The sequence below is a fragment of the Ornithorhynchus anatinus genome, chromosome 1, assembly GCF_004115215.2.
Source record: "Ornithorhynchus anatinus isolate Pmale09 chromosome 1, mOrnAna1.pri.v4, whole genome shotgun sequence".
Taxonomy (NCBI): Eukaryota; Metazoa; Chordata; class Mammalia; order Monotremata; family Ornithorhynchidae; genus Ornithorhynchus; species Ornithorhynchus anatinus.
The window spans coordinates 123,545,197-123,565,230 of record NC_041728.1 but is presented as its reverse complement, the minus strand read 5'-3'; the positions used below and the strand labels follow the sequence as shown (position 1 = coordinate 123,565,230).

The 20,034-nt window shown below is 42.5% G+C and overlaps 1 protein-coding gene across 5 annotated transcripts in view; it reads left to right on the top strand.

Annotated features, from left to right (window-relative positions):
* ANKMY1 (ankyrin repeat and MYND domain containing 1) overlaps positions 1 to 20,034 on the top strand; it is a 154,273-nt gene that overhangs the window by 13,744 nt on the left and 120,495 nt on the right. For all 5 annotated transcript variants that reach the window (XM_029079303.2, XM_029079417.2, XM_029079172.2 and 2 more), the window contains 2 exons: positions 8,717 to 8,860; positions 15,355 to 15,824. In XM_029079303.2, the coding sequence (XP_028935136.1) occupies positions 8,717 to 8,860; positions 15,355 to 15,824 (614 nt within the window). The remainder of the gene's footprint in view (positions 1 to 8,716; positions 8,861 to 15,354; positions 15,825 to 20,034) is intronic.

Here is a 20,034-nt window from a genome sequence, read left to right as displayed (position 1 = left end):
AGTCTAGAGGTCAAACTAAGACATTTATTTAAACAATTGTCCCATGAATTTGTTTTGCAGTCCCTGAAATTTAAAATGCCAGTTGATCATGGAGTTTGGTTGCCCAAGTCATTGAAGAACTTTATACAGCTCTTCTGGAATAATAATCATAACAATAATAAATGTGATATTTTTAAGTGCTTACTATGTGCCAAATCTGTTCTAAGTGCTAGGATAAATACAAGGTATTCAGTTTGGAACAGTCCCTGTCCCACATGCGGCTCACAGTCTTGATCCCCATTTTAGAGATGAGGTAACAGAGGCACAGACAAGTAAAGTGATTTGCCCAAGTTCACACAACAGACAGGTGGCAGAGCCAGGATTATAACCCAAGTCCTCTGACTCTGAGGCCCAGGTTTTTCCCACTAGGCCATGCTGCTTCTCCCATCATCCTTACACTTTCTGTGCCTCAGTTGCCTCATTTGTGGAATGGGGATTAAGCCTGTGAGCCCCACATGGGACAACCTGATTGGCTTGTATCTGCCCCAGCGCTTGGAACAGTGCTTGGCATATAGTAAGCACTTAAATACCATTATTATTATTATTATTAATATTATCTATAATTCTACTTGTTCATATTGAGCTACTGATGCCTGTTTACTTGTACTTGTTTTATTTTGTTGTCTGTCTCCCCCCCTTCTAGATTGTGAACTACCCAGATTTAAGATATTCAGTCAGCTCTCTTTCCCACCGATCCACCCACACTTCCCACTCCAATGCAGACACTTCACATCATTCCTCTAAATCCAACATCTTTTCTCTGCCTCCATCTCATCTCTCATGCCATTGACCACTTGCTCACATCTTCCCTCCTGTCTGGAATTCTCTTCCCCTTCATATCTACCTTTCATATCCAAAAGATGGTCACTCTCCCCATCTTTGAAGCCATGTTAAAATTTTATCTCCTCTAGGAACTGTTTCCTGAGAAATCTCTCATTTCCCCACCACAGATATTTATGGATTTGTATTCATACTTCCTAGCACCTTGATATTCACCCTACCCCCAAAGCACTTATGTACATATCCTTGTACTCTGTTGCTTTTACTACCTGTAATTTATTTTAATGAATCTCTTCCCCGCTAGACTGTAAACCTCTTGAGGGAAGGGGTCATGTCTACCAACTTCTCTTGGAGAAGCAGCGTGGCTCAGTGGAAAGAGCACGGGCTTTGGAGTCAGGGCTCGTGAGTTCGAATCCCAGCTCTGCCACTTGTCGGCTGTGTGACTGTGGGCGAGTCACTTGACTTCTCTGTGCCTCAGTTCCCTCATCTGTAAAATGGGGATTAAGACTGTGAGCCCCACGTGGGACAACCCGATTCCCCTATGTCTACCCCAGCGCTTAGAACGGTGCTCGGCACATAGTAAGCGCTTAACAAATACCAACAAAAAAAACTCTATTAAACTCTCACAAGCATTTAGTATGGAGCTCTGCGCACAAAAAATGCTCAAAAATGACCACGGATTGATGTTTAGCCCAGCTACTAAGGAAGTAATAGAATGTATTTATGGGAAGAAAAAATCAAAATAATTCACCCCTTCCACCTGTGCATCCGACCCCATTCCTTTCCACCTCATCAAAACACCTCCTCCCTTCTTCCCTTCCTAACAGCCGTCTTCAACTGTTCACTCTCCAATACATGTCCATGTCTCCCCTCTCCTAAAAAAAACCCTTTCTTGACCCCATGGCTCCCTCCAGTGATCGCTCCATCTCCCTCCTACCATTCCTCTCCCAAATCCTTGAACAAACTGTCTACACCCGCTGCCTCAAGTTCTTCTCCAATTCTCTTCTTGACCCCCTCCATTTTGGCTTCTTCCCCCTTCACTCCTCAGAAACCAGCCTCTCAAAGGTCTCCAGTGATCTCCTTCTTGCCAAATTCAGTGGCCTCTACTCCTTCCTAATCCTCCTCAACCAATCAGCTGCCTTTAACACTGTTGACCACTCCCTTCTCCGGAAACATTATCCATCCTCAGCTTCAGCGACACTCTTCTCTCCTGGTTCCCCTCCTATCTCTCTGGCTGCTCATTCTCAGTCTCTTTCACAGACTCCTCCTCTGCCTCCCATGCTCTAACTGTGGATGTCCCTCAAGGTTCAGTTCTGGGTCTACACCCACTCCCATGGAAAACTCATTTGCTCACACGACTTCAAATATCACCTCTAAGCTGATGACACCCAAATTTACATCTTCAGCCCTGATGTCTCTCCCTCTCTGCAGTCTCACATTTCCTCCTGCCTTCAAGACATCTCTACTTGGATGTCCTCCCATCACCTCAAACTTAATATGGCTAAAAGAGAACTTATCTTCCCACCCAAACTCTATCCTCCCGCTCACTTTCCCATCAATGTTAATAGCATCACCATCCTTCCTGTCTCACAAGGTCGTAACGTTGGCATTATCCTTGACTCCTCTCTCTAGTTCAATCCACATATTCAAGCCATCATTCAATCCTGTCAGTTCTACCTTCACAGCATTGCCAAAATCCACCCCTTCCTCTCCATCCAAACTGCTACCACATTATCCCAGCTCTGCCACTTGTCATCTGTGTGACTGTGGGCAAGTCACTTAACTTCTCTGTGCCTCAGTTCCCTCATCTGGAAAATGGGGATTAACTGTGAGCCTCATGTGGGACAACCTGATTACCCTGTATCTACCCCAGCGCTTAGAACAGTGCTCTGCACATAGTAGTAAGCGCTTAACAAATACCAACATTATTATTAAGCAGCGTGGCTCAGTGGAAGGAGCCTGGGCTTCAGAGTCAGAGATCATGGGTTTGACTCCCAGCTCTGCCACTTGTCAGCTGTGTGACTGTGGGCAAGTCACTTAACTTCTCTGTGCCTCAGTTACCTCATCTGTAAAATGGGGATTAACTGCGAGCCTCACGTGGGATGACCTGATTACCCTGTATCTCCCCCAGCGCTTAGAACAGTGCTCTGCACATAGTAAGCACTTAAAAAATACCAACCTTAATGCAAGCACTTCTCCTATCCCGCCTTAACTATTGTATCAGCTTCCTTGCTGACCTCCCTGCCTCCTGACTCTCCCCACTCTAGTCCATACTTCTGCTGTTGCCCAGATCATTTTCCTTCAGAAAAGTTCAGACCATGTTTTCTCACTCCTCAAGAAAATCCAACTGTTGCCCATCCACCTCTACTTTGAACAAAAAACTCCTCACCATTGGCTTTAAAGCACTTATTCACCTTGCCCACTCCTACCTCACTTAACTTTCCTACTACAACCTAGCCTGCACACTTCATTCCTCTAATGCTAACTTTCTCATTGTACCTCGATCTAATCTATCTTGCTGCTGACCTTTCTCTCACCTCCTACCTCTGGCCTGGAACACTCTCTTGTCCTCATAGCAAACGGACAATTGCTCTCCCTCATTTCAAAGCTTTATTGAAAAGACATCTCCAAGAAGCCTTTCCAACTTACCCCACCTCTCCTCTTCTCCCACTCCCTTCTACATCACCCTGACTTGCTCCCTTTATTCATCTTCTCTCCCATCCCCAGAGAAGCAGCGTGGTTCAGTGGAAAGAGCACAGGCTTTGGAGCCAGAGGTCATGGGTTCAAATCCCGGCTCTGCCACTCAGCTGTGTGACTGTGGGCAAGTCACTTCACTTCTCTGTGCCTCAGTTCCCTCATCTGTAAAATGGGGATGAAGACTGTGAGCCCCACGTGGGACAACTTGATTCCCCTGTGTCTACTCCAGCACTTAGAACAGTGCTCTGCACATAGTAAGCATTTAACAAATACGAACATTATTATTATTATTATCTGCAACTTATTCATTTATTTATTTAGACTGTAGACTCTGAGCTCTTTGTGGGCAGGGAATGTGTCTGTTTGTTGTTATATTCTACTCTCCCATGTACTTAGTATAGTGCTTTATACATAATAAGCATTCCATAAATATGATTGAATGAATGAATAGTTCTGTAAGTCAAAAATGGAGAGGAGATAACACTGGTAGGATTCTTGTGGCAGGGGTAAGCATTATGGACAGAGTTCAATACAGGAAACTCTAGAAATCATAGAAATGTTATTTTTACTTCATATAAGCTCCAAAATCATGAAGAAATGAGTATAAAAACAAGGACACAACTGTTTGGATTTGAATATTATTTTCCTAAGTGGGTTATGAGGAAGAGTTGCAAGGATATTAAATCAATTATCCCACTCCTGAGAGGTTAAGAGCTGTTCCTTCAATGCAGGATCAGTTCCCTAGTAGAGTAGTATTTAACAAATGCCCATTTGTGCTGTGCATTGTAGAGAAGCAGCGTGCCTAATCAATCAATCAATCAATCAATGGTATTTATTGAGTGCTTACTATGCACAGAACACTGTACTAAATATTTGGGAAAGTATACTACAACTGAATTAGCAGATTCATTCCCTGCCAATAACAAGCTTACAGTCTAGAGGGCCTAGGGGGCCTGGGAGTCAGAGGACTTGGATTCTAATACCGTCTCCACCACTTGTCTGCTCTGTGACCTTGGGCAAGTCACTTAACTTCTCTGAATCTCAGTTCCTTCATCTGCAAGAATGGGGATTCTCCCTCCTGCTTAGACTGTGAGCCCCATGTGGGACTTGATTATCTTGTATCACCCTCAATGCTTTGTAGAGTGCTTGGCACATAGTAAGCATAGCATAGTAAGTACCATAATAATAATTATTATTATTATTAGATTTTTGGGAGCTTGGCCAAGGGGTAAGAACATTGTACTGGGATCCAGAAGACTTAGCTTCATATCCCAGCTCTGCCTTTTGCCTCCTGTGGGACATTGAGCAAGTTACTTAACTTCAGTGTGCCTGTTTCCTCATCTGAAAAATGGGGATACAATATCTGCTCTTCCATTTTCTTTATATTGTGAGTGACAGGGACAACATTCAATCTGATTATTTTGTATTTACCCCAGTTCTTGGCAAATAGAAAGCCCTTACTAGGTATTATCATTGCTATCATCATTAAAAAATAGAACATGACATTTTTCCTACCCACAGAAAGCTTACACTGTAACAGTGGAGACATTACTAAAAATATTTACAATGAGAGGTCAAAATAAATAATTGACTAAGATATATATATAAGTACTGAAAAGTTCATACATCTCAGAATAGGCTGATAGATTTTATATGTCTAGGGGTCTCTAGCTGGTAAGCTTGTTGTGGGAAGGGAAGGCCTCTACCAACTCTGTTATAGTGTACTCTCCCAAGAACCTAGTACATGCTTTGCACATTGTAAGTGCTCAATAAATACCTTTGATTGATTAGTGTTCTGGAAACTTAAGGGCAGAAAGCTTATTAGAAGAGGTGAGATTCTAGAAAGGCTTTGAATGGATCTGGAGAGGGAGGGATTTCCAAAACAGGGAAATATTTGAGCAAGGGTTACAGGCGGGGTTGATGGGAGAGAGGTACAGGTCATAAACTCAGGGCTATCAGTTATCCAAAATGACTTGGGAGGCCACAGTTATAAAACTTGTCAGAGATTTCAAGGTTTGGGTGGCATTTTGCTTGGAACTCAGCAAACCACTGAGGCCAAAGCCCATTCTCCTCAAAAATTTATGTTGATAGAGATTAACTTTAAAATCTGTGGTGGAACCAATTCCAAATACACCCAACTTTGTTTTAGTGTTCTGAATAGCTTCCACTTTTATCACACTGATTAAAGATTAACCAAGTATCTGCTATAAAAATGAGAAAGACGAGAGTCATTACATTTCATAATTTTTTGGTATTCATCTCTTAAAAGTTCTGCCTTCAACAAAAATGTTTGAAGTAAAATAAAGCACGCACCATTAAGTTAAGGCTTTCATGAAATCTACAGCTACTCTCGAGTTCTTGGAGCACATTTTGTATTCAATTTTGTTATTCCCCTTTAGTCATTTTCAATACATTCCCAGTTCGTCTGGGGAACACCTGATGATCCTTGCGGTTGTTAATTTAGCACCTTTAATTTTCCCTGAATCATAACTAGAAAGTGCAGTTGAGTGGTTAAACATCTTCATTATTTTGTAAGAAGTTTGTGTTTCAAATTTTTTTGTTAATGCAAAGTTTTTGAACTCTTTAAATTATTTTTTTCATTAAGATAATACATATTTGTTTGGGGCACATATTTTTCCAGTGAACTGTCTTGCATTCCAGGGGTGCCAGTTTCATTTTGAATAGTACGTTCAAACCTTTACCCTTGCCAAAAATGCCAGTGCCCAGTTGATTGTCGAAGGATCACTGTATCTCTCTGACCGCTTGGAAGTATATGTAGGATGGCCATTTGGTTTTCATCTGGTCTATCCCCTGCCTCATATGGCATCAGACACCTTTTACGTTTAGTATTTCTAGGTTCCTAACCTCACTCTACTTCAGCTCCTGCTGCTGAGTTCCATGACTTGGAAGTGATACCAGTACTAAACAGGAACCTGGGAGGGAATGACAAAGGCTCTGGAGCAACTTGGAGGAGGGACCAAGTATGCCGTCTTATCCACCCACCCAACCCACACTCATTCATTCATTCAATAGTATTTATTGAGCGCTTACTGTGTGCAGAGCACTGTACTCAGCGTTTGGCATGTACACTTCAGCAACAGATAGAGACAATCCCTGCCCAGTGACAGGCTCACAGTCTAACTGGGGGAGACAGACAGCAAAGCAAAACAGAACAAAACAAAAAAGTGACAACATTATCACGATAAATAGAATCAAGGGGATGAACATCTCATTAACAGAATAAATAGGGTAATAAATAATATATACAAATCAGGACAGTGCTGAGAGAAGGGGGAGGAGCAGAGGGTAGATTGGGGAGGGGAGAAGGAGCAGAGGGGAAGGGGGCTTAGCTGAGGGGAGGTGAAGGGGGAGGAGCAGAGGGTGGAGGAGGAGCAGAGGGAGAAGGGGGGAGCTCAGTCTGGGAAGGCCTCTTGGCGGAGGTGAGCTCTCAGTAGGGCTATGAAGAGGGGAAGAGAGTTAGTTTGGCGGACATGAGGAGGGAGGGCATTCCAGGACAGCGGTAGGACATGGGCCAGGGGTCGACGGCAGGATAGGCGTGAACGGGGGACAGTGAGGAGGTGAGCAGCAGAGTAGCGGAGCGTATGGGGTGGGCAGTAGAAAGAGAGAAGGGAGGTGAGGTAGGAGGAGAAAGGTGATGGAGAGCCTTGAAGCCAAGAGTGAGGGGTTTTTGTTTCGTGCGGAGGTTGATAGGCAACCACTGGAGGTTTTTAAGGAGGGGAGTGACGTGCCCAGAGCGTTTCTGCAGGATGATGATCTGAGCAGTGGAATGAAGAATAGACTGGAGGTGGGGAGACAGGAGGAAGGGCGATCAGAGAGAAGGCTGACACAATAATCCAGCCGGGATATCATGAAAGCTTGTGCCTGTACAGTAGCCGTTTGGATGGACAGGAAAGGGCGGATCTTGGCGATATTGTAAAGGTGAGACCGTTAGGCATTGGTGACGGATTGGATATGTGGGGTGAATGAGAGAGATGAGTCAAAGATGACACCAAGTTTGCGGGCCTGTGAGATGGGAAGGATGGTCGTGCCATCCACAGTGACAGGAAAGTCAGGAAGAGGACAGGGTTTGGGAGGGAGGATAAGGAGCTCAGTTTTGGACATGTTGAATTTTAGGTGACAGACAGACATCTAGGTGGAGACGTCCTGGAGGCAGGAGGAGATGCGAGCCTGAAGGGAGGGGGAGAGAACAGGGGAGGAGATGTAGACTTGGGTGTCATCTGCATAGAGATGATAGTTGAAGCCATGCGAGTGAATAGTTCACCGAGGGAGTGAGTATAGATGGAGCCAGAAGGGGACCAAGAACTGACCCTTGAGGAACCCCTACAGTTAGGGGATGGGAGGGGGAGGAGGAGCCCGCGAAGGAGACCGAGAATGAATGGCCAGAAAGATAAGAGGAGAGCCAGGAGAGGATGGAGTCCGTGAAGCCAAGGTGAGATAAGGCGTGGACACTCAGAAAAAGCATTCAGGTTTGGGTGGGCTTGAAAATGTTCCACAGGATGTCATTTTGTTATTCACCTTGCCTGGCTTGAAACACACAATGTCATTTCTTCTTGGTGACTGGTATCCCCTCTAAATCTGTGGAAGTTTACTCAGTTTCAGAACTAGTCCAGCATTTAGATTTCAACTTTGGACTCTAGGACATGAGGAGAGCGATTTTCCTGAGAATTTAATTTTAGAGAAGCGGTGTGGCCTAGTGGATAGAGCATGGGCTTGGGAATCAGAAGGATCTGGGTTCCGATCCCAGCTCTACCACCTGTTTGCTTTATGTGACCTTGCGTAAGTGACTTCACTTTTCTGTGCCTCAGTTCCCTCATCTGTAAAAAATGGGGGTTAAGACTTTGATCTCCTTGTGAGACAGGAACTGTATCCAAACCGATTACCTTGTAATAAGAATAGTGGTATTTGTTAAGTGCTTACTATGTGCCAGGTGACAAACTAAGCACTAGAGTAGATATAGCCAGTGCTTAGTACAGTGCCTGGCACATAATAAGTGCTTAACAGATACCATCAAAAAAATTTAAATCCCATTCTTACATTTCATTTAGGATCACCATGTTGTGATAGTCTGGGTAGACTCCAACTCATGATTTGGAGAAAATACTTCCAGTTTGCATTGAGAAAATGTGGAGAAAAATTTCCTCTCTTTGGTGTGTCATTAATGGTTTTCTATTCCTTCTAGACATATGAAGGGGAGTTTTATAAGGATCATCGCCATGGTTTTGGGACTTACTCATGGCCCAGTGGCTCCAGTTTTACTGGAACATTTTATCTTAGCCATATAGAAGGGTATGGCACCATGAATTTTACCAATAAAATATTTAAGGTAAGTAGAATGAACACATATTAGTGAAAAAGCTTTTTGTACCTTATTAAGTTTTTGACTACCTCAAGATAAGTACCTAAGTATTTTTAAGTTGTTTACATTTGGCTGACCATCACTTCAGAAATTATACTACCTTTACCCATACCCTCTTTCCAGTAAATATAATTCAAATATGACTGATTTTTAGTTTTCTATGGCTTTTCTATTCATGGAGTGAACATATAGCGCTCTCAGCATGGGCAGTGGTTTCTTTTTCTAGTTCTGTTTTCTCATAAGAAAGTATTTTTAAGGACAAAAATCACTAATTGAATCTCTTGTTATGGGCACAAAAATAATGATTGTACTTACCACTGGGCATCCTGAAGAAAATGAGCAAATTCTTTGAATATTTAAAGATTTATAATTGTTGTCTCAGATAATGTCTACAGCAACTTTAGAACTTCTAGGAATAAATTCACTTAGAATAGTTTCCTTGAATGTCTGAAGTTTTTTTTGTTTGTTTTGTTTTTAATGAAGGAGTTTAATTTGGAAAGAGTTTAGGATCTACATTTAAGCAATTTTAAGGTGACTTTAGATTTCACAGCTTCTCATAGAAGACAGGTATGGAAATTATAGGGAGAGAATGTCCAAGGGTTAGAGTAGTCTTAAGTTCAGGTTTCTGAGACTGTAACCTTCTTACTGAAATAAGCAAAATGAGGAATAGGGTTGATCAGTAGTGTTTATTGAGCATTTATTGTGTGCAGAGCACCCTACTAAATACGTGGGAGAGTACAGTCCAATAGAGTTGGTAGAAACAATCCCTGCCTTCAAGTAGCTTATAAACTAGTGGGAGAGACAGATATTAAAATAAAGTACAGGTAGGAAATATGATAAAATATTAAGAGGGTATTAGTATATACATTAGTATGTACTCAGAATAGAAGGATACATTATATATGTATATACATATACACACAGGGGGTTCAGATCTAAGTGCTTTGGTGACACAGAGGGAGGAGGTGAACAGGATGGGGTTAAAAAAAGTTAACCAGGAAAGACTTCTTGGAGGAGATAAGATTTTAGTAGAGTTTTGAAGATGTGGAAAGTGGTGTTCCGTCCTATATGAAGAGGGAAGTATTTGGAGGACATGAGCCAGAGGTTCGCAACAAGAGAGAGGTGAGATTGAGACACATCGAGTAGATTTGTGCTACAGGAGTCAGAGGTGGGATGTGTTGGGGTAGATAGGATAGGAGGAGAAAGCTGATAGAATGTCTAAAAGACAATTGTAAGGAGTTTTTCTTTCACACATAAATGGATGGACATTCATTGGAAATTTTTGAGTAGTGGGGATACTGGGGTCTGGACCATTTTTCAGAAAAATAATGCTGGCAGCAAATGGTAGTTGAAGCTGTGGGAGCGAATGGGTTCTTCAAAGGAATGGGTATAGATGGAGAATAGAAGGGGCCCCATAACAGTCTTGAGGGACTCCCACAATTAAGGGTTAGGAAACAGAGGAGGAAAGAGACTGAGAGACAATGACAGAGAGATAGGAGGAAAAACAGGAGAGGACATTGTCAGTGAAGCCAACGTAAGATAGTGTTTCCAGAAGAAAGGGGTGGTCAACAGTACTGAAGGCAGCTGAAAAGTTGAGGGGTTTTAGAATTGAGTAGAAGCTGTTAATATTTGGTGAGAAGGAGAACATTAGCAACTGCTCTCTCTATAGTCACCAGGGAGCCAAATTGCAGGGGTGGGGGTCAAGGAGAGAGTTGAAGGAAAGGAAGTGGTGACAGGAGGTGTAAGCAACTCTCTCAGGGAGTTTGGAAAGGAATGGTAGGAGGTAGAGGGGGCGATAACTGGAGTGTGCTATGGGGTGAAGGGAGGGTTTTATTAAGATAAGGGATACATGGGCATATTGAGAAGTATTGAAGAATGAGCCATTGGAGAGTGAGCAGTTGAAGATCAAACAATTTATTGAGTCCTTATGTTGTGAAGAACCCTGAAATAAACACTTGGGAGACAATAGAATCAGCATGGCTTAGTGGAAAGAGCAAAGGCTTGGGAGCCAGAGGACATGGGTTCTAATCCTGGCTCCTCCACTTGTCTGCTGTGAGACCTTGAGCAAGCCACTTAACTCAGTTGCCTCAGTTGTGCCTCAGTTGCCTCAACTGCAAAATGGGAATTAAGACCGTGAGTTCCTCATGGGACAACCTGATTACCTTGTATCTACCATAGAGCTTAGAACAGTGCTTGGCACATAGTAAGCACTTAACAAATGCCATAATTGTTATTATAATAGAGTTGGTAAAAATGTTCCCTGCTCACAAGGAGCTTACAGCCTAGAGGGGGAAACACATTCAATTATGGTTGCATACATTAAAATGAATTATGGTTATGTACATAAGTGCTGTGTCCATTGAAGGTGGGGTGAATATCCAGTGCTTAAAGATCCAAGATGCAGAAGGAAGAGGGTACAAGGGAAATGAGGACTTAGTAGGGTAAAGCCTCTTGGAGGAGATGTGATTTAGTAGTACTTTGAAGGTGGGAAGAGTGGTGGTCTGATTATGAAGGGGGAGGGAGTTCCAGGCCAGAGGGAGAATGTGGCCAAGAGATCAGCAGTGAGAAAGATGAACTTGAGGTACAGTAAATAGGTTGGTGTTAAAGGAGCGAAATATGTGGGGTGAGTTTCAGTAGGAAATCAGTGAGATAAGGTAGGTGGGAAAGAATTGTTTTTGTGTCCTGAAGCTGATGATAAGATATATACAGAGGTGGATGGGCAATCCCTGGAGGTTCTTGAGGAATGGGGAGACATTAACTGAACATTTTTAGAAAAATGAACCCAGCAGGTGGAGGTGAGGAAGGGAAGATGAGGTTGAATTTCCCCCGATTAGACTGTAAGCCCATCAAACGGCAGGGACTGTCTCTATCTGTTGCCGACTTGTTCATCCCAAGCGCTTAGTACAGTGCTCTGCACATAGTAAGCGCTCAATAAATACTATTGAATGAATGAATGAATTTGAGTTTGGAAAGATTGGCCTGGTGTCTGGATTTTCTACAGCAGCGCTCTGCAGCATGAGCACAAGGGTGGATTAAGTGTACTGTGGAGGTGATTCAGTTCTGCAGCTTGGTGGTAATCAATCAATACATCATATTTATGGAGCAGGTAATAGATCGATGGAGGGGGAGGGCAATAAGGGAGTTGGGTAGAGAGGGTGAAATTGAGGACGTAAATTTGTGAGGCAAGAGAAACAAACTCAGTAATGAACAAGAAAGGCAAAATGCCAAGTTCTTATTGCTTGATTTAATTTTACCCGCAAGTGTTGACTAGAAGATAAAGAGGCCCTTTACCATGTGGAAAAGCTAGGTCCAAGAGCAAGGACTCTTTTATTCTAAAGTTTTTGTTTTGGAAAGGGATATGTCAGTCAGCTAGGTAGTGATATAAGTGATGTGCTCCAATCAAGTATGGTTGAAAGCTGGTGAGGGAAATGTGGGAAAGGAAAGGATATAACTATGAGCCTAAGGAGTTAAAAAGAACCTAGTTTGCCTATATTTCCTAAAAGTCCTGAAGCATTCTGGGATATTTGCTTTCTCCACCATAGATGGAGAACCACACTACCCTCAGACCCGGCCTTAGAAAAGCAGTGTGGTCTAGTGGAAAAAGTGCAGACCTGGGTTCTAATCCCAGGTCCATCAATTGCCTGCTGTGTGACCTTGGGCAAGTCACTTAACCTCTGTGCCTCAGTTTCCTCAATTGCAAAATGGGGATTCAAAACATGTTCTTCCTCCTACTTAGACTGTGAGCACCTATATGGCACAGGGACTTTGTCTGACCTGGTTAATTTGTATCTACCCCAATGCTTGACACATAGTAAGTGCTTAACCACTCAAATTATTTATTTATTTATTGAGCACTTACTGTGTGCAGAGCACTGTACTAAGCACTTGCTAAAATACGACACCACAACAGACACATTCCTTGCCCACAATGAGCTTACAATCTAGAAGGGTAGAGACAGACATCAAGACAAATAAACTACAGATATGTACATAAGAGCTGTGGAGCTGGGAGAGGGTATGAACGAAGGGTCAGGATACTGCAGAACGGAGGGCTTTGTCAGGGAAGACCTCTTGAAAGAGATGCATCTTCAGTAAGGCTTTGAAACAGGTGAGAGTAATTGTCGGATTTGAGGAGAGAGGGTGCCCAGGCTAGAGGCAGAACGTGGGCCAGGGATCGGTGGCAAAATGGATGAGATGAAGGTATAAGGAGAAGCTTAGTGTTAGAGGAGCAAATTGTGAGGGCTGGGTTGTAGTAGGAGAGTGGTGAGGTAGGAAGGGGCAAGGTGATTGAGTGCTTTAAAACCAAACTTGAGGAGTTTTTGTTTGTTATGGAGGTGGATTGGCAACAGCTTCCTGAGTGGAGGGCCAATGCAAGTTTGGTGAACCTAAACATTTTTGGGAAATTAAAGCTTTGAACAAAATTCAGGAGGCTTGAATCAAATCCCACTTCTCACAACTGACTCTTAAAGCCTGAGAGAAATCACTTCATCTCTTTATGCCTCATTTTCTATATTTGTAAAATAAAATGGAATATTAGCAGGTTATTCTATTCTGAGGGGTTGTTTGGATTAGTATATTATTGCTAAGTACTTTGAGATCTTTTGATAAAGAATGCTTTACCAGTCTATGCCATCCACTCGTTCTGTGAGACAGGCAGGCTGCCATTACTCTCAAGCCCGTGGGATTTAGCTATTAAAGGTTTGCCTAATGAAGTGGCTAAAAGAGAATTTCATTACTAGTGGAGAAGCTGGAAAGCCATTAATCTGCAGTGCAAAGTTTTAGACTCATTTACATATAAATGTTAAACATATAAGCAGTGTAGCTTAGTGGATATAGCACAGACCTGGGAGTCAGAAGGACATGGATTCTAACCCCAGCTCCACTCCATGTCTGCTATGTGACCTTGGGCAAGTCACTTACCTTCTCTGTACCTCAGTTTCCTCATCTGTAAAATGGAGATTGAGAGTGTGAGCCCCATCTGGGACAGGGACTGCATCCAAACTGATTGACTTGTATCCACCCCAGAGCTTAGAACAGTGCTTGGCACATACAAACTCTTAACAAGAACTAATTATTATGCCTGATTTAGTGATTGGGTCTTCTCAGTCATATCTGGGAAGCCCATTGTTTGAAACTTGGCTCATATGGAATGGATATGGCTTCAAGAGATACACAATACCATGTACTGGGGTGTGATAGCATCTTCCATATGACAGCAAAGTTCCCTGAGTACTTTTATTCAAGTTAGAAGGAGTGTTCTTTTCAAAGATTTTGAAACTTTGCCAAAAACCACTACTAGAACCTGAAAGTTTTCAACAGAGAATTGTTTTTTATTTAGTTATTATTTTTTTTTGGTGAGGATCGGGAGAGGGGAAATGAGGGTTGGCTATGGTAGGAACATATCCTGTATTTGCTGACATAAAAAAAATGAAGTTTTTCAATGTTTTTTTGTATGAGAATGGGCTTAATCAGAACTTTAAATGGAGTGAGACATACTTTATTTCCCCAGTCAAATAATTTGTAAATGAAAGCAGATTAACAAATCTTATATTTGCCAAGTTTTGCCATAGTCAAAGTACATTCATGCAAGCAAATGCCTCATGAAACTGGCACTTCAAGACACTGAACTGGATTAACAAGAGACCTGGTGAATCTCCAGCTTTATGATACTATCTTGAAATATTTAAAAGCGACAAATAACATTTCCAAATAAAAGAGGAAACTACTCTTTGAGCGTGTTTCATTTGAAATCTAAAACAGTATCCTCTTTCAGTCTATCACTTAATCAGCTCTTCACAACACTTTGAGAATTTGCTGCTTCCTGTCCACCTAAACTGCACCACGTGGGGGCAAGCATTTTTCATATCCTGGCTCAACTATTGCATCAGCCTGCTTGCAGACCTCCCGGTCCCAACCCCCCGCAACATCTTCTTTGCTGCCCAGCTCATTTTACCTCATTTGCGTGTGTCAAAAATCTCCAAGAATTGCCCATTCTGTTCCACATCAAGCAGAAACATCTGGCCATTGGCTTTCAGGCCCTCATTCAGCTCTGCCCCTTTCTACTTATCCTCTCTCCTTTCCCACTTAACTCCACACTAAGCTCTTTTTAAGCCAGGCTTCTCACTATACTGTATGTTCATCTCTTGATGTTGAACTCTTGCCAACACCCTTCCTTCTACCTGGAACTCCCTCCCCATCACATCTGGGAGGCTATTGATTGAACTAGTGGTTTAAATGACAGTGCTAACAATATTTGCTGTAATGAGATGCAGTGAGCAAAGTTGTGGAGTGTAGCCTTTGGCCTTTTAGTAATTGGTCATTACTGGTGAACACACTGAGGTCATTTTCATTTAGTTGTTCTGTTAACGTTTTACAAATGAATCAGGCTTGCACAATCAGCTCGACTTCTCCAATTTGATGTTTTTACTTCTGATTCCAGTAAACACTTTCCTATTTTAAAGGGACTCTATAAGGCTGATGAACGTTTTGGACCAGGAGTTGAGACCTATCCTGATGACCGTGAAGATGTCGGCTTGTGGTTTCGAAATCACCTAATTAAATTATGTACGGAAATACCAGACCACTTTTCTATTTTGGATTATCCCGAATATACTGACTTTCTTGAAGATGATTCCATAAAAGTAACCCGTTTTGAAAAGGAATTTAGCAAGTGGGAGCTGAATGAAGAGAAAGACCCCTTTTGGTACAATTATAAACAGCTTCTTTTGGATGACAATTTCACCTTCCCTAAGGAAATTAGCTTCTATTCAACTGACAATGACAATCTTCCCATGACTTGTTCTTTCCGCAAGGATTTGGATTCCCACTTTTTTGTGAATGAAAATGACACCTATGACGAGGAAGAAGAGGCACGTCTTATTAACAGGACTCCCTTAATGGTTAAAATGCAGAAACACATTTACAAATTCAGGTAACCACTCATGGACTAGAACTAGAGCAGGATGAATTTCAGGTGCACTAAGGAAGAACTTTTTGGCTATCTGGGATGGGACTTTGGGGCAACAAGAGCTCTGGCGTCTCCATCACTGGAGCTCAGTCAGTAGCCACTGTGGTAATATTTTTTGTGGTATTTGCTAAATGTTTACTATGTGCCAAGCACTGTAATAAATTCTGGATTAGTACAACATAAGCGGACGGAATACAGTCCTTGTCTCACACAGCTTGCATTATAAAGGAAGAGGGAGTACAGGTCTTTGTTTTGACAGATGAAAAATATTAAGGCATTAAATGACTTGCCCAAGGCCTTACAGTGGGTAAGTCATCAAGATGAGAACTCAGGCTTCTCCTCTGCCTCCCAACCTCTAACTGTGACAGTGGCTCTACTGTCAGGTTTGGATCCCCTTATATTCTCACGCACTTCCTTGATCTTCACGCACTTCCTTATCTTCACGCACTTCCTTGAAGAATCCACTCACTCCCATGGCTTCAACTACCATCTCAATCAATCAATCATATTTATTAAGCATTTACAATGTGCAGAGCAGTGTACTAAGTGCTTAGGAGAATGCATTGAGTAGTGGCTAAACCCAGGCTTGGGAGTCAGAAGGTCATGATTCTAAACCTAGCTCTGCCACTTGTCTGCTGCGTGACCTCAGGTAAGTCACTTCACTGTCACTTCACTGGGCCTCAGTTCCCTCATCTGTGTAATGGAGATTGAGACTGTGAGCCTTATGTGAGACAGGGATTGTGTCCAACTCAATTTGCTTGCATCTACCCAGTGCTTAGTACAGTGCTTGGCACATAGTAAGGGCTTAACAAATACCACAATTATTATTATTGGTATTATTACAATATAACAGAGTTGGTAGGCACCTTCCCTGGCCTCAGTGAGCTTACAGTCTAGAGCGGGAGAGAGACATTAATGTATACTTAAGTGCTGTGGTACTGAGAGAGGGGTGAATAAAGGGGGGAAATCCATATGCAAGGGTGATGCAGAAGGGTGTGGGAGAAGAGGAAATGAGGTTTTAGGGAAAACCTCTTGGAGAAGATGTGCTTTCAGTAAGGCTTTAAAGGGGGGAGAATAATTGTTGGATATTAAGAGAGAGGGCACTCCAGGCCAGAGACGGGACATGAGTGAGAGGTCATCTATATGTGGATTATTCCCAAGTCTGTATCTCCAGCCCTGATCTCTCTTACCTTCTCTGAAATCTCACATTTCCTCCTGCCTTCAGAACATCTGTACTTGGGTGTCCTGCAAACACCTCAAACAACATGTCCAAAACAGAATTCTTTATCTTTTCATCCATACCCTGAGCTCCCCATGACTTCCCCATCACTGTAGACAGACCACCAGCTCTCATAAGCCCATAACCTTGACATTATCATTGAGTTATCCCTCTTTTGACCACATATTCAGTCTATCAGAAAATCCTGTCAGTTCAGCCTTTACCACATTATCCAAGTCTGCCCTTTCCACTCCATCCAGATTGCTACCACATTAATCCAAGCATTTATCCTATCCTGCTTTGATTAATGCATCAGCCTTTTAGCTGACCTCCCTGCTTCCTATATCCATGTTCACTCTGGTGTTTGGGTCTTTTTTTACAAAAACTTTCGGGTGTTGGTTCCCCACTCATTAAGAACTTCCAGTGGTTGCCAATCTACCTCTACATCAAACAGAAACTCCTTACCATCACCTTGCCCCTTCCTAACTTACTTCCCTGATTTCTTACTACAACCCAGTCTACACACTACATCCCTCTAATGGCAACCTACTCATTGTACGTCAATCTCATTTATCTCACCACTGGCCTCGAGTGCCTTCCCTCTTCATAAATGGTGTGAGATCACTCTCTCCACCTTCAAGACCTTATTGAGGACACAGTCATTCAATCGTATTTATTGAATGCTTACTATGTGCAGAGCACTGTACTAAGCACCTGGGAGAGTACAATACAAAAATAGACAAAGTCCCAGCCCACACTGAGCTTACATCCTCCTAGAGGCCTTCCCTGACTATGCCCTCATTTCCTTCTCTTCCTCTTCCTTTTGTGTTGCCCTGACTTGCTCCCTTTATTCACCCCTTCCTCAGTCCCACAGGACTTGTGTATATATCCATAATTTATATTAATGTCTGTCTCTCACTGTAAACTGTAAGCTGGTCATGGGCAATGTGTCTACCAATTCTGTTAGATTGTACTCTCCCAAGCCCTTAGTACAGAATTCTGCACATGATATATGCAAATTTTGGATTGATTGGCTATTGATTGATTGATTGGGTCTCCTGACTCCCAGGCCCATGTTTTTTCCATTAGTTCACAATGCTTTTGTCACCTGTTCAGCTTGGTTTTTTTAATGGTATTTGTTAAGCACTCACTATGTGCCAGGCACTATACTAAGTTCTGGGGTAGATACAAGCAAATCAGGTTGGACACAGTCCCTGTCTTGCATAGGGCTCATAGTCTTAATCTCCATTTTACGGATGAGGTAACTGAGGCCTCACAGATGTCACACAGCAGACAAGTGGCAGAGATGGGTTTAGAATACAGGGCCTTCTGACTCCCAGGCTCCTGCTCTCTCCATTAGGCCACACTGCTTTCAGCCATAGTTTTAGAAGTTAGGTTTGCTTCCCTGTACAATCAGTTTCTGTAACTGGGGGTTTCAAAATTCCATTTGCAAATAATAACGATAATAATAGTATTTGTTAAGAACTTTCTATGTGTCAGGCACTGTACTAAGGTCTGGGGTGGATACAAGCAAATTGAGTTAGACACAGTCCCTTTCCCACATGAGACTCTAACTCTCAATCCCCATTTTACAGATAAGGCAACTGAGTCACAGAGAAGTGAAGTGATTTGCCCAAGGTCACACAGGAGACAAGTGGCAGAGCCGGGATTAGAGCCCATAACCTTCTGACTCCCAGGCCTGTGCTCTATTCACTACACCATGCTACTTCATCCAGTGACCAATGCCAGTGCAACTTTGGTTGTAACAAATGTTTTTATTAGGCATTACCTACCTTTTTAATGTTATTTTTTCATCCTGCACAAAATCCTCATTGTTCCTGTGGAATATAGAGAAAATGCTAAAAGCATTTTCTACCCACCACCCTAGAGTTTCCTCCCTTTGATTTCCTGGTCAGAAATGGAGGCTGGAAAGGGGAGACTACAAAAACCAGGAAGCAGAACACAGAACACATGTGTGCCAATGCAGCAATTTGGCTTGTCTTTTGCAGTGTTCAGGGGAAAGGACAGGACCTGAGTTCAGACAAAACAGCTGTTTTGCTTCAGATTCTAGTAAGCAGCACCACTAAAAAAAGCCCCACATTAAGGTCAACAGAACAGGAGAGACAGAAAAGCTGTGTTCAGAAAGAAGACTTTCAGACTCTCAGAAAAGCAGTGTGGCCTAGTGGAAAGATCCCGGTCCTGGGAAGAGGCCCTGGGTTCTACTCCTGGTTCCACCATGTGTCTTCCGGGTGATCTCAGACAAGTCACTTAACTTCCCTGTGCCTCAATTACCTCATTTGTAAAATGGGGATTGACACTGTGAGCCCTGTGTGGAACAGGGACTGTGTCCAACATGATTATCTTGTATCTATCCTAGTGCTTAGTACAGTGCCTGATACATAATAAGCACTTAATGTACCATAAAAGAGTGACACTCTGCTCTCTAAGATGTTCAAGCCTTATTTGGATGTTTTGAACTTGTTTTCATTATGCAGAACAAGAATCCCAATAAAATGTGAGGCCTCTGGAGTATTAGTATTAATTCTATTTATTGAGCACTTAGCCTCATGCAGAGCACTGTGCTGTGCACTTGGGGAATCTCAATATAATCTATGTGGATCCCACCCCATGGATCCCAAAATTTTATTGAAGAAACAGTAAGCCCAGATTGTCACATGTTCCATAGTTGAAAGGTGCAAGTAAAATTAATTAGCTAGAAATGGATGAATGCTGAGCTTGTTCAATGACTGGCATAATTAGGAAGGTTGGGAAATTATGCAGGATTTAGTGTGGGATAGTATGGTATGGTAAAGCTGAGATGGTTGAATTTTCCCTGCCAGCAGGAATATCCTAAACCAGTGGGAGGCAAGGAATGTTTATAGACTTTTACTAGTGTTTGCTAACCCAAGTGGAGGCTGCTTTTGAGGTCTCTTATTTGTAGTGCTCTAGTTTAGC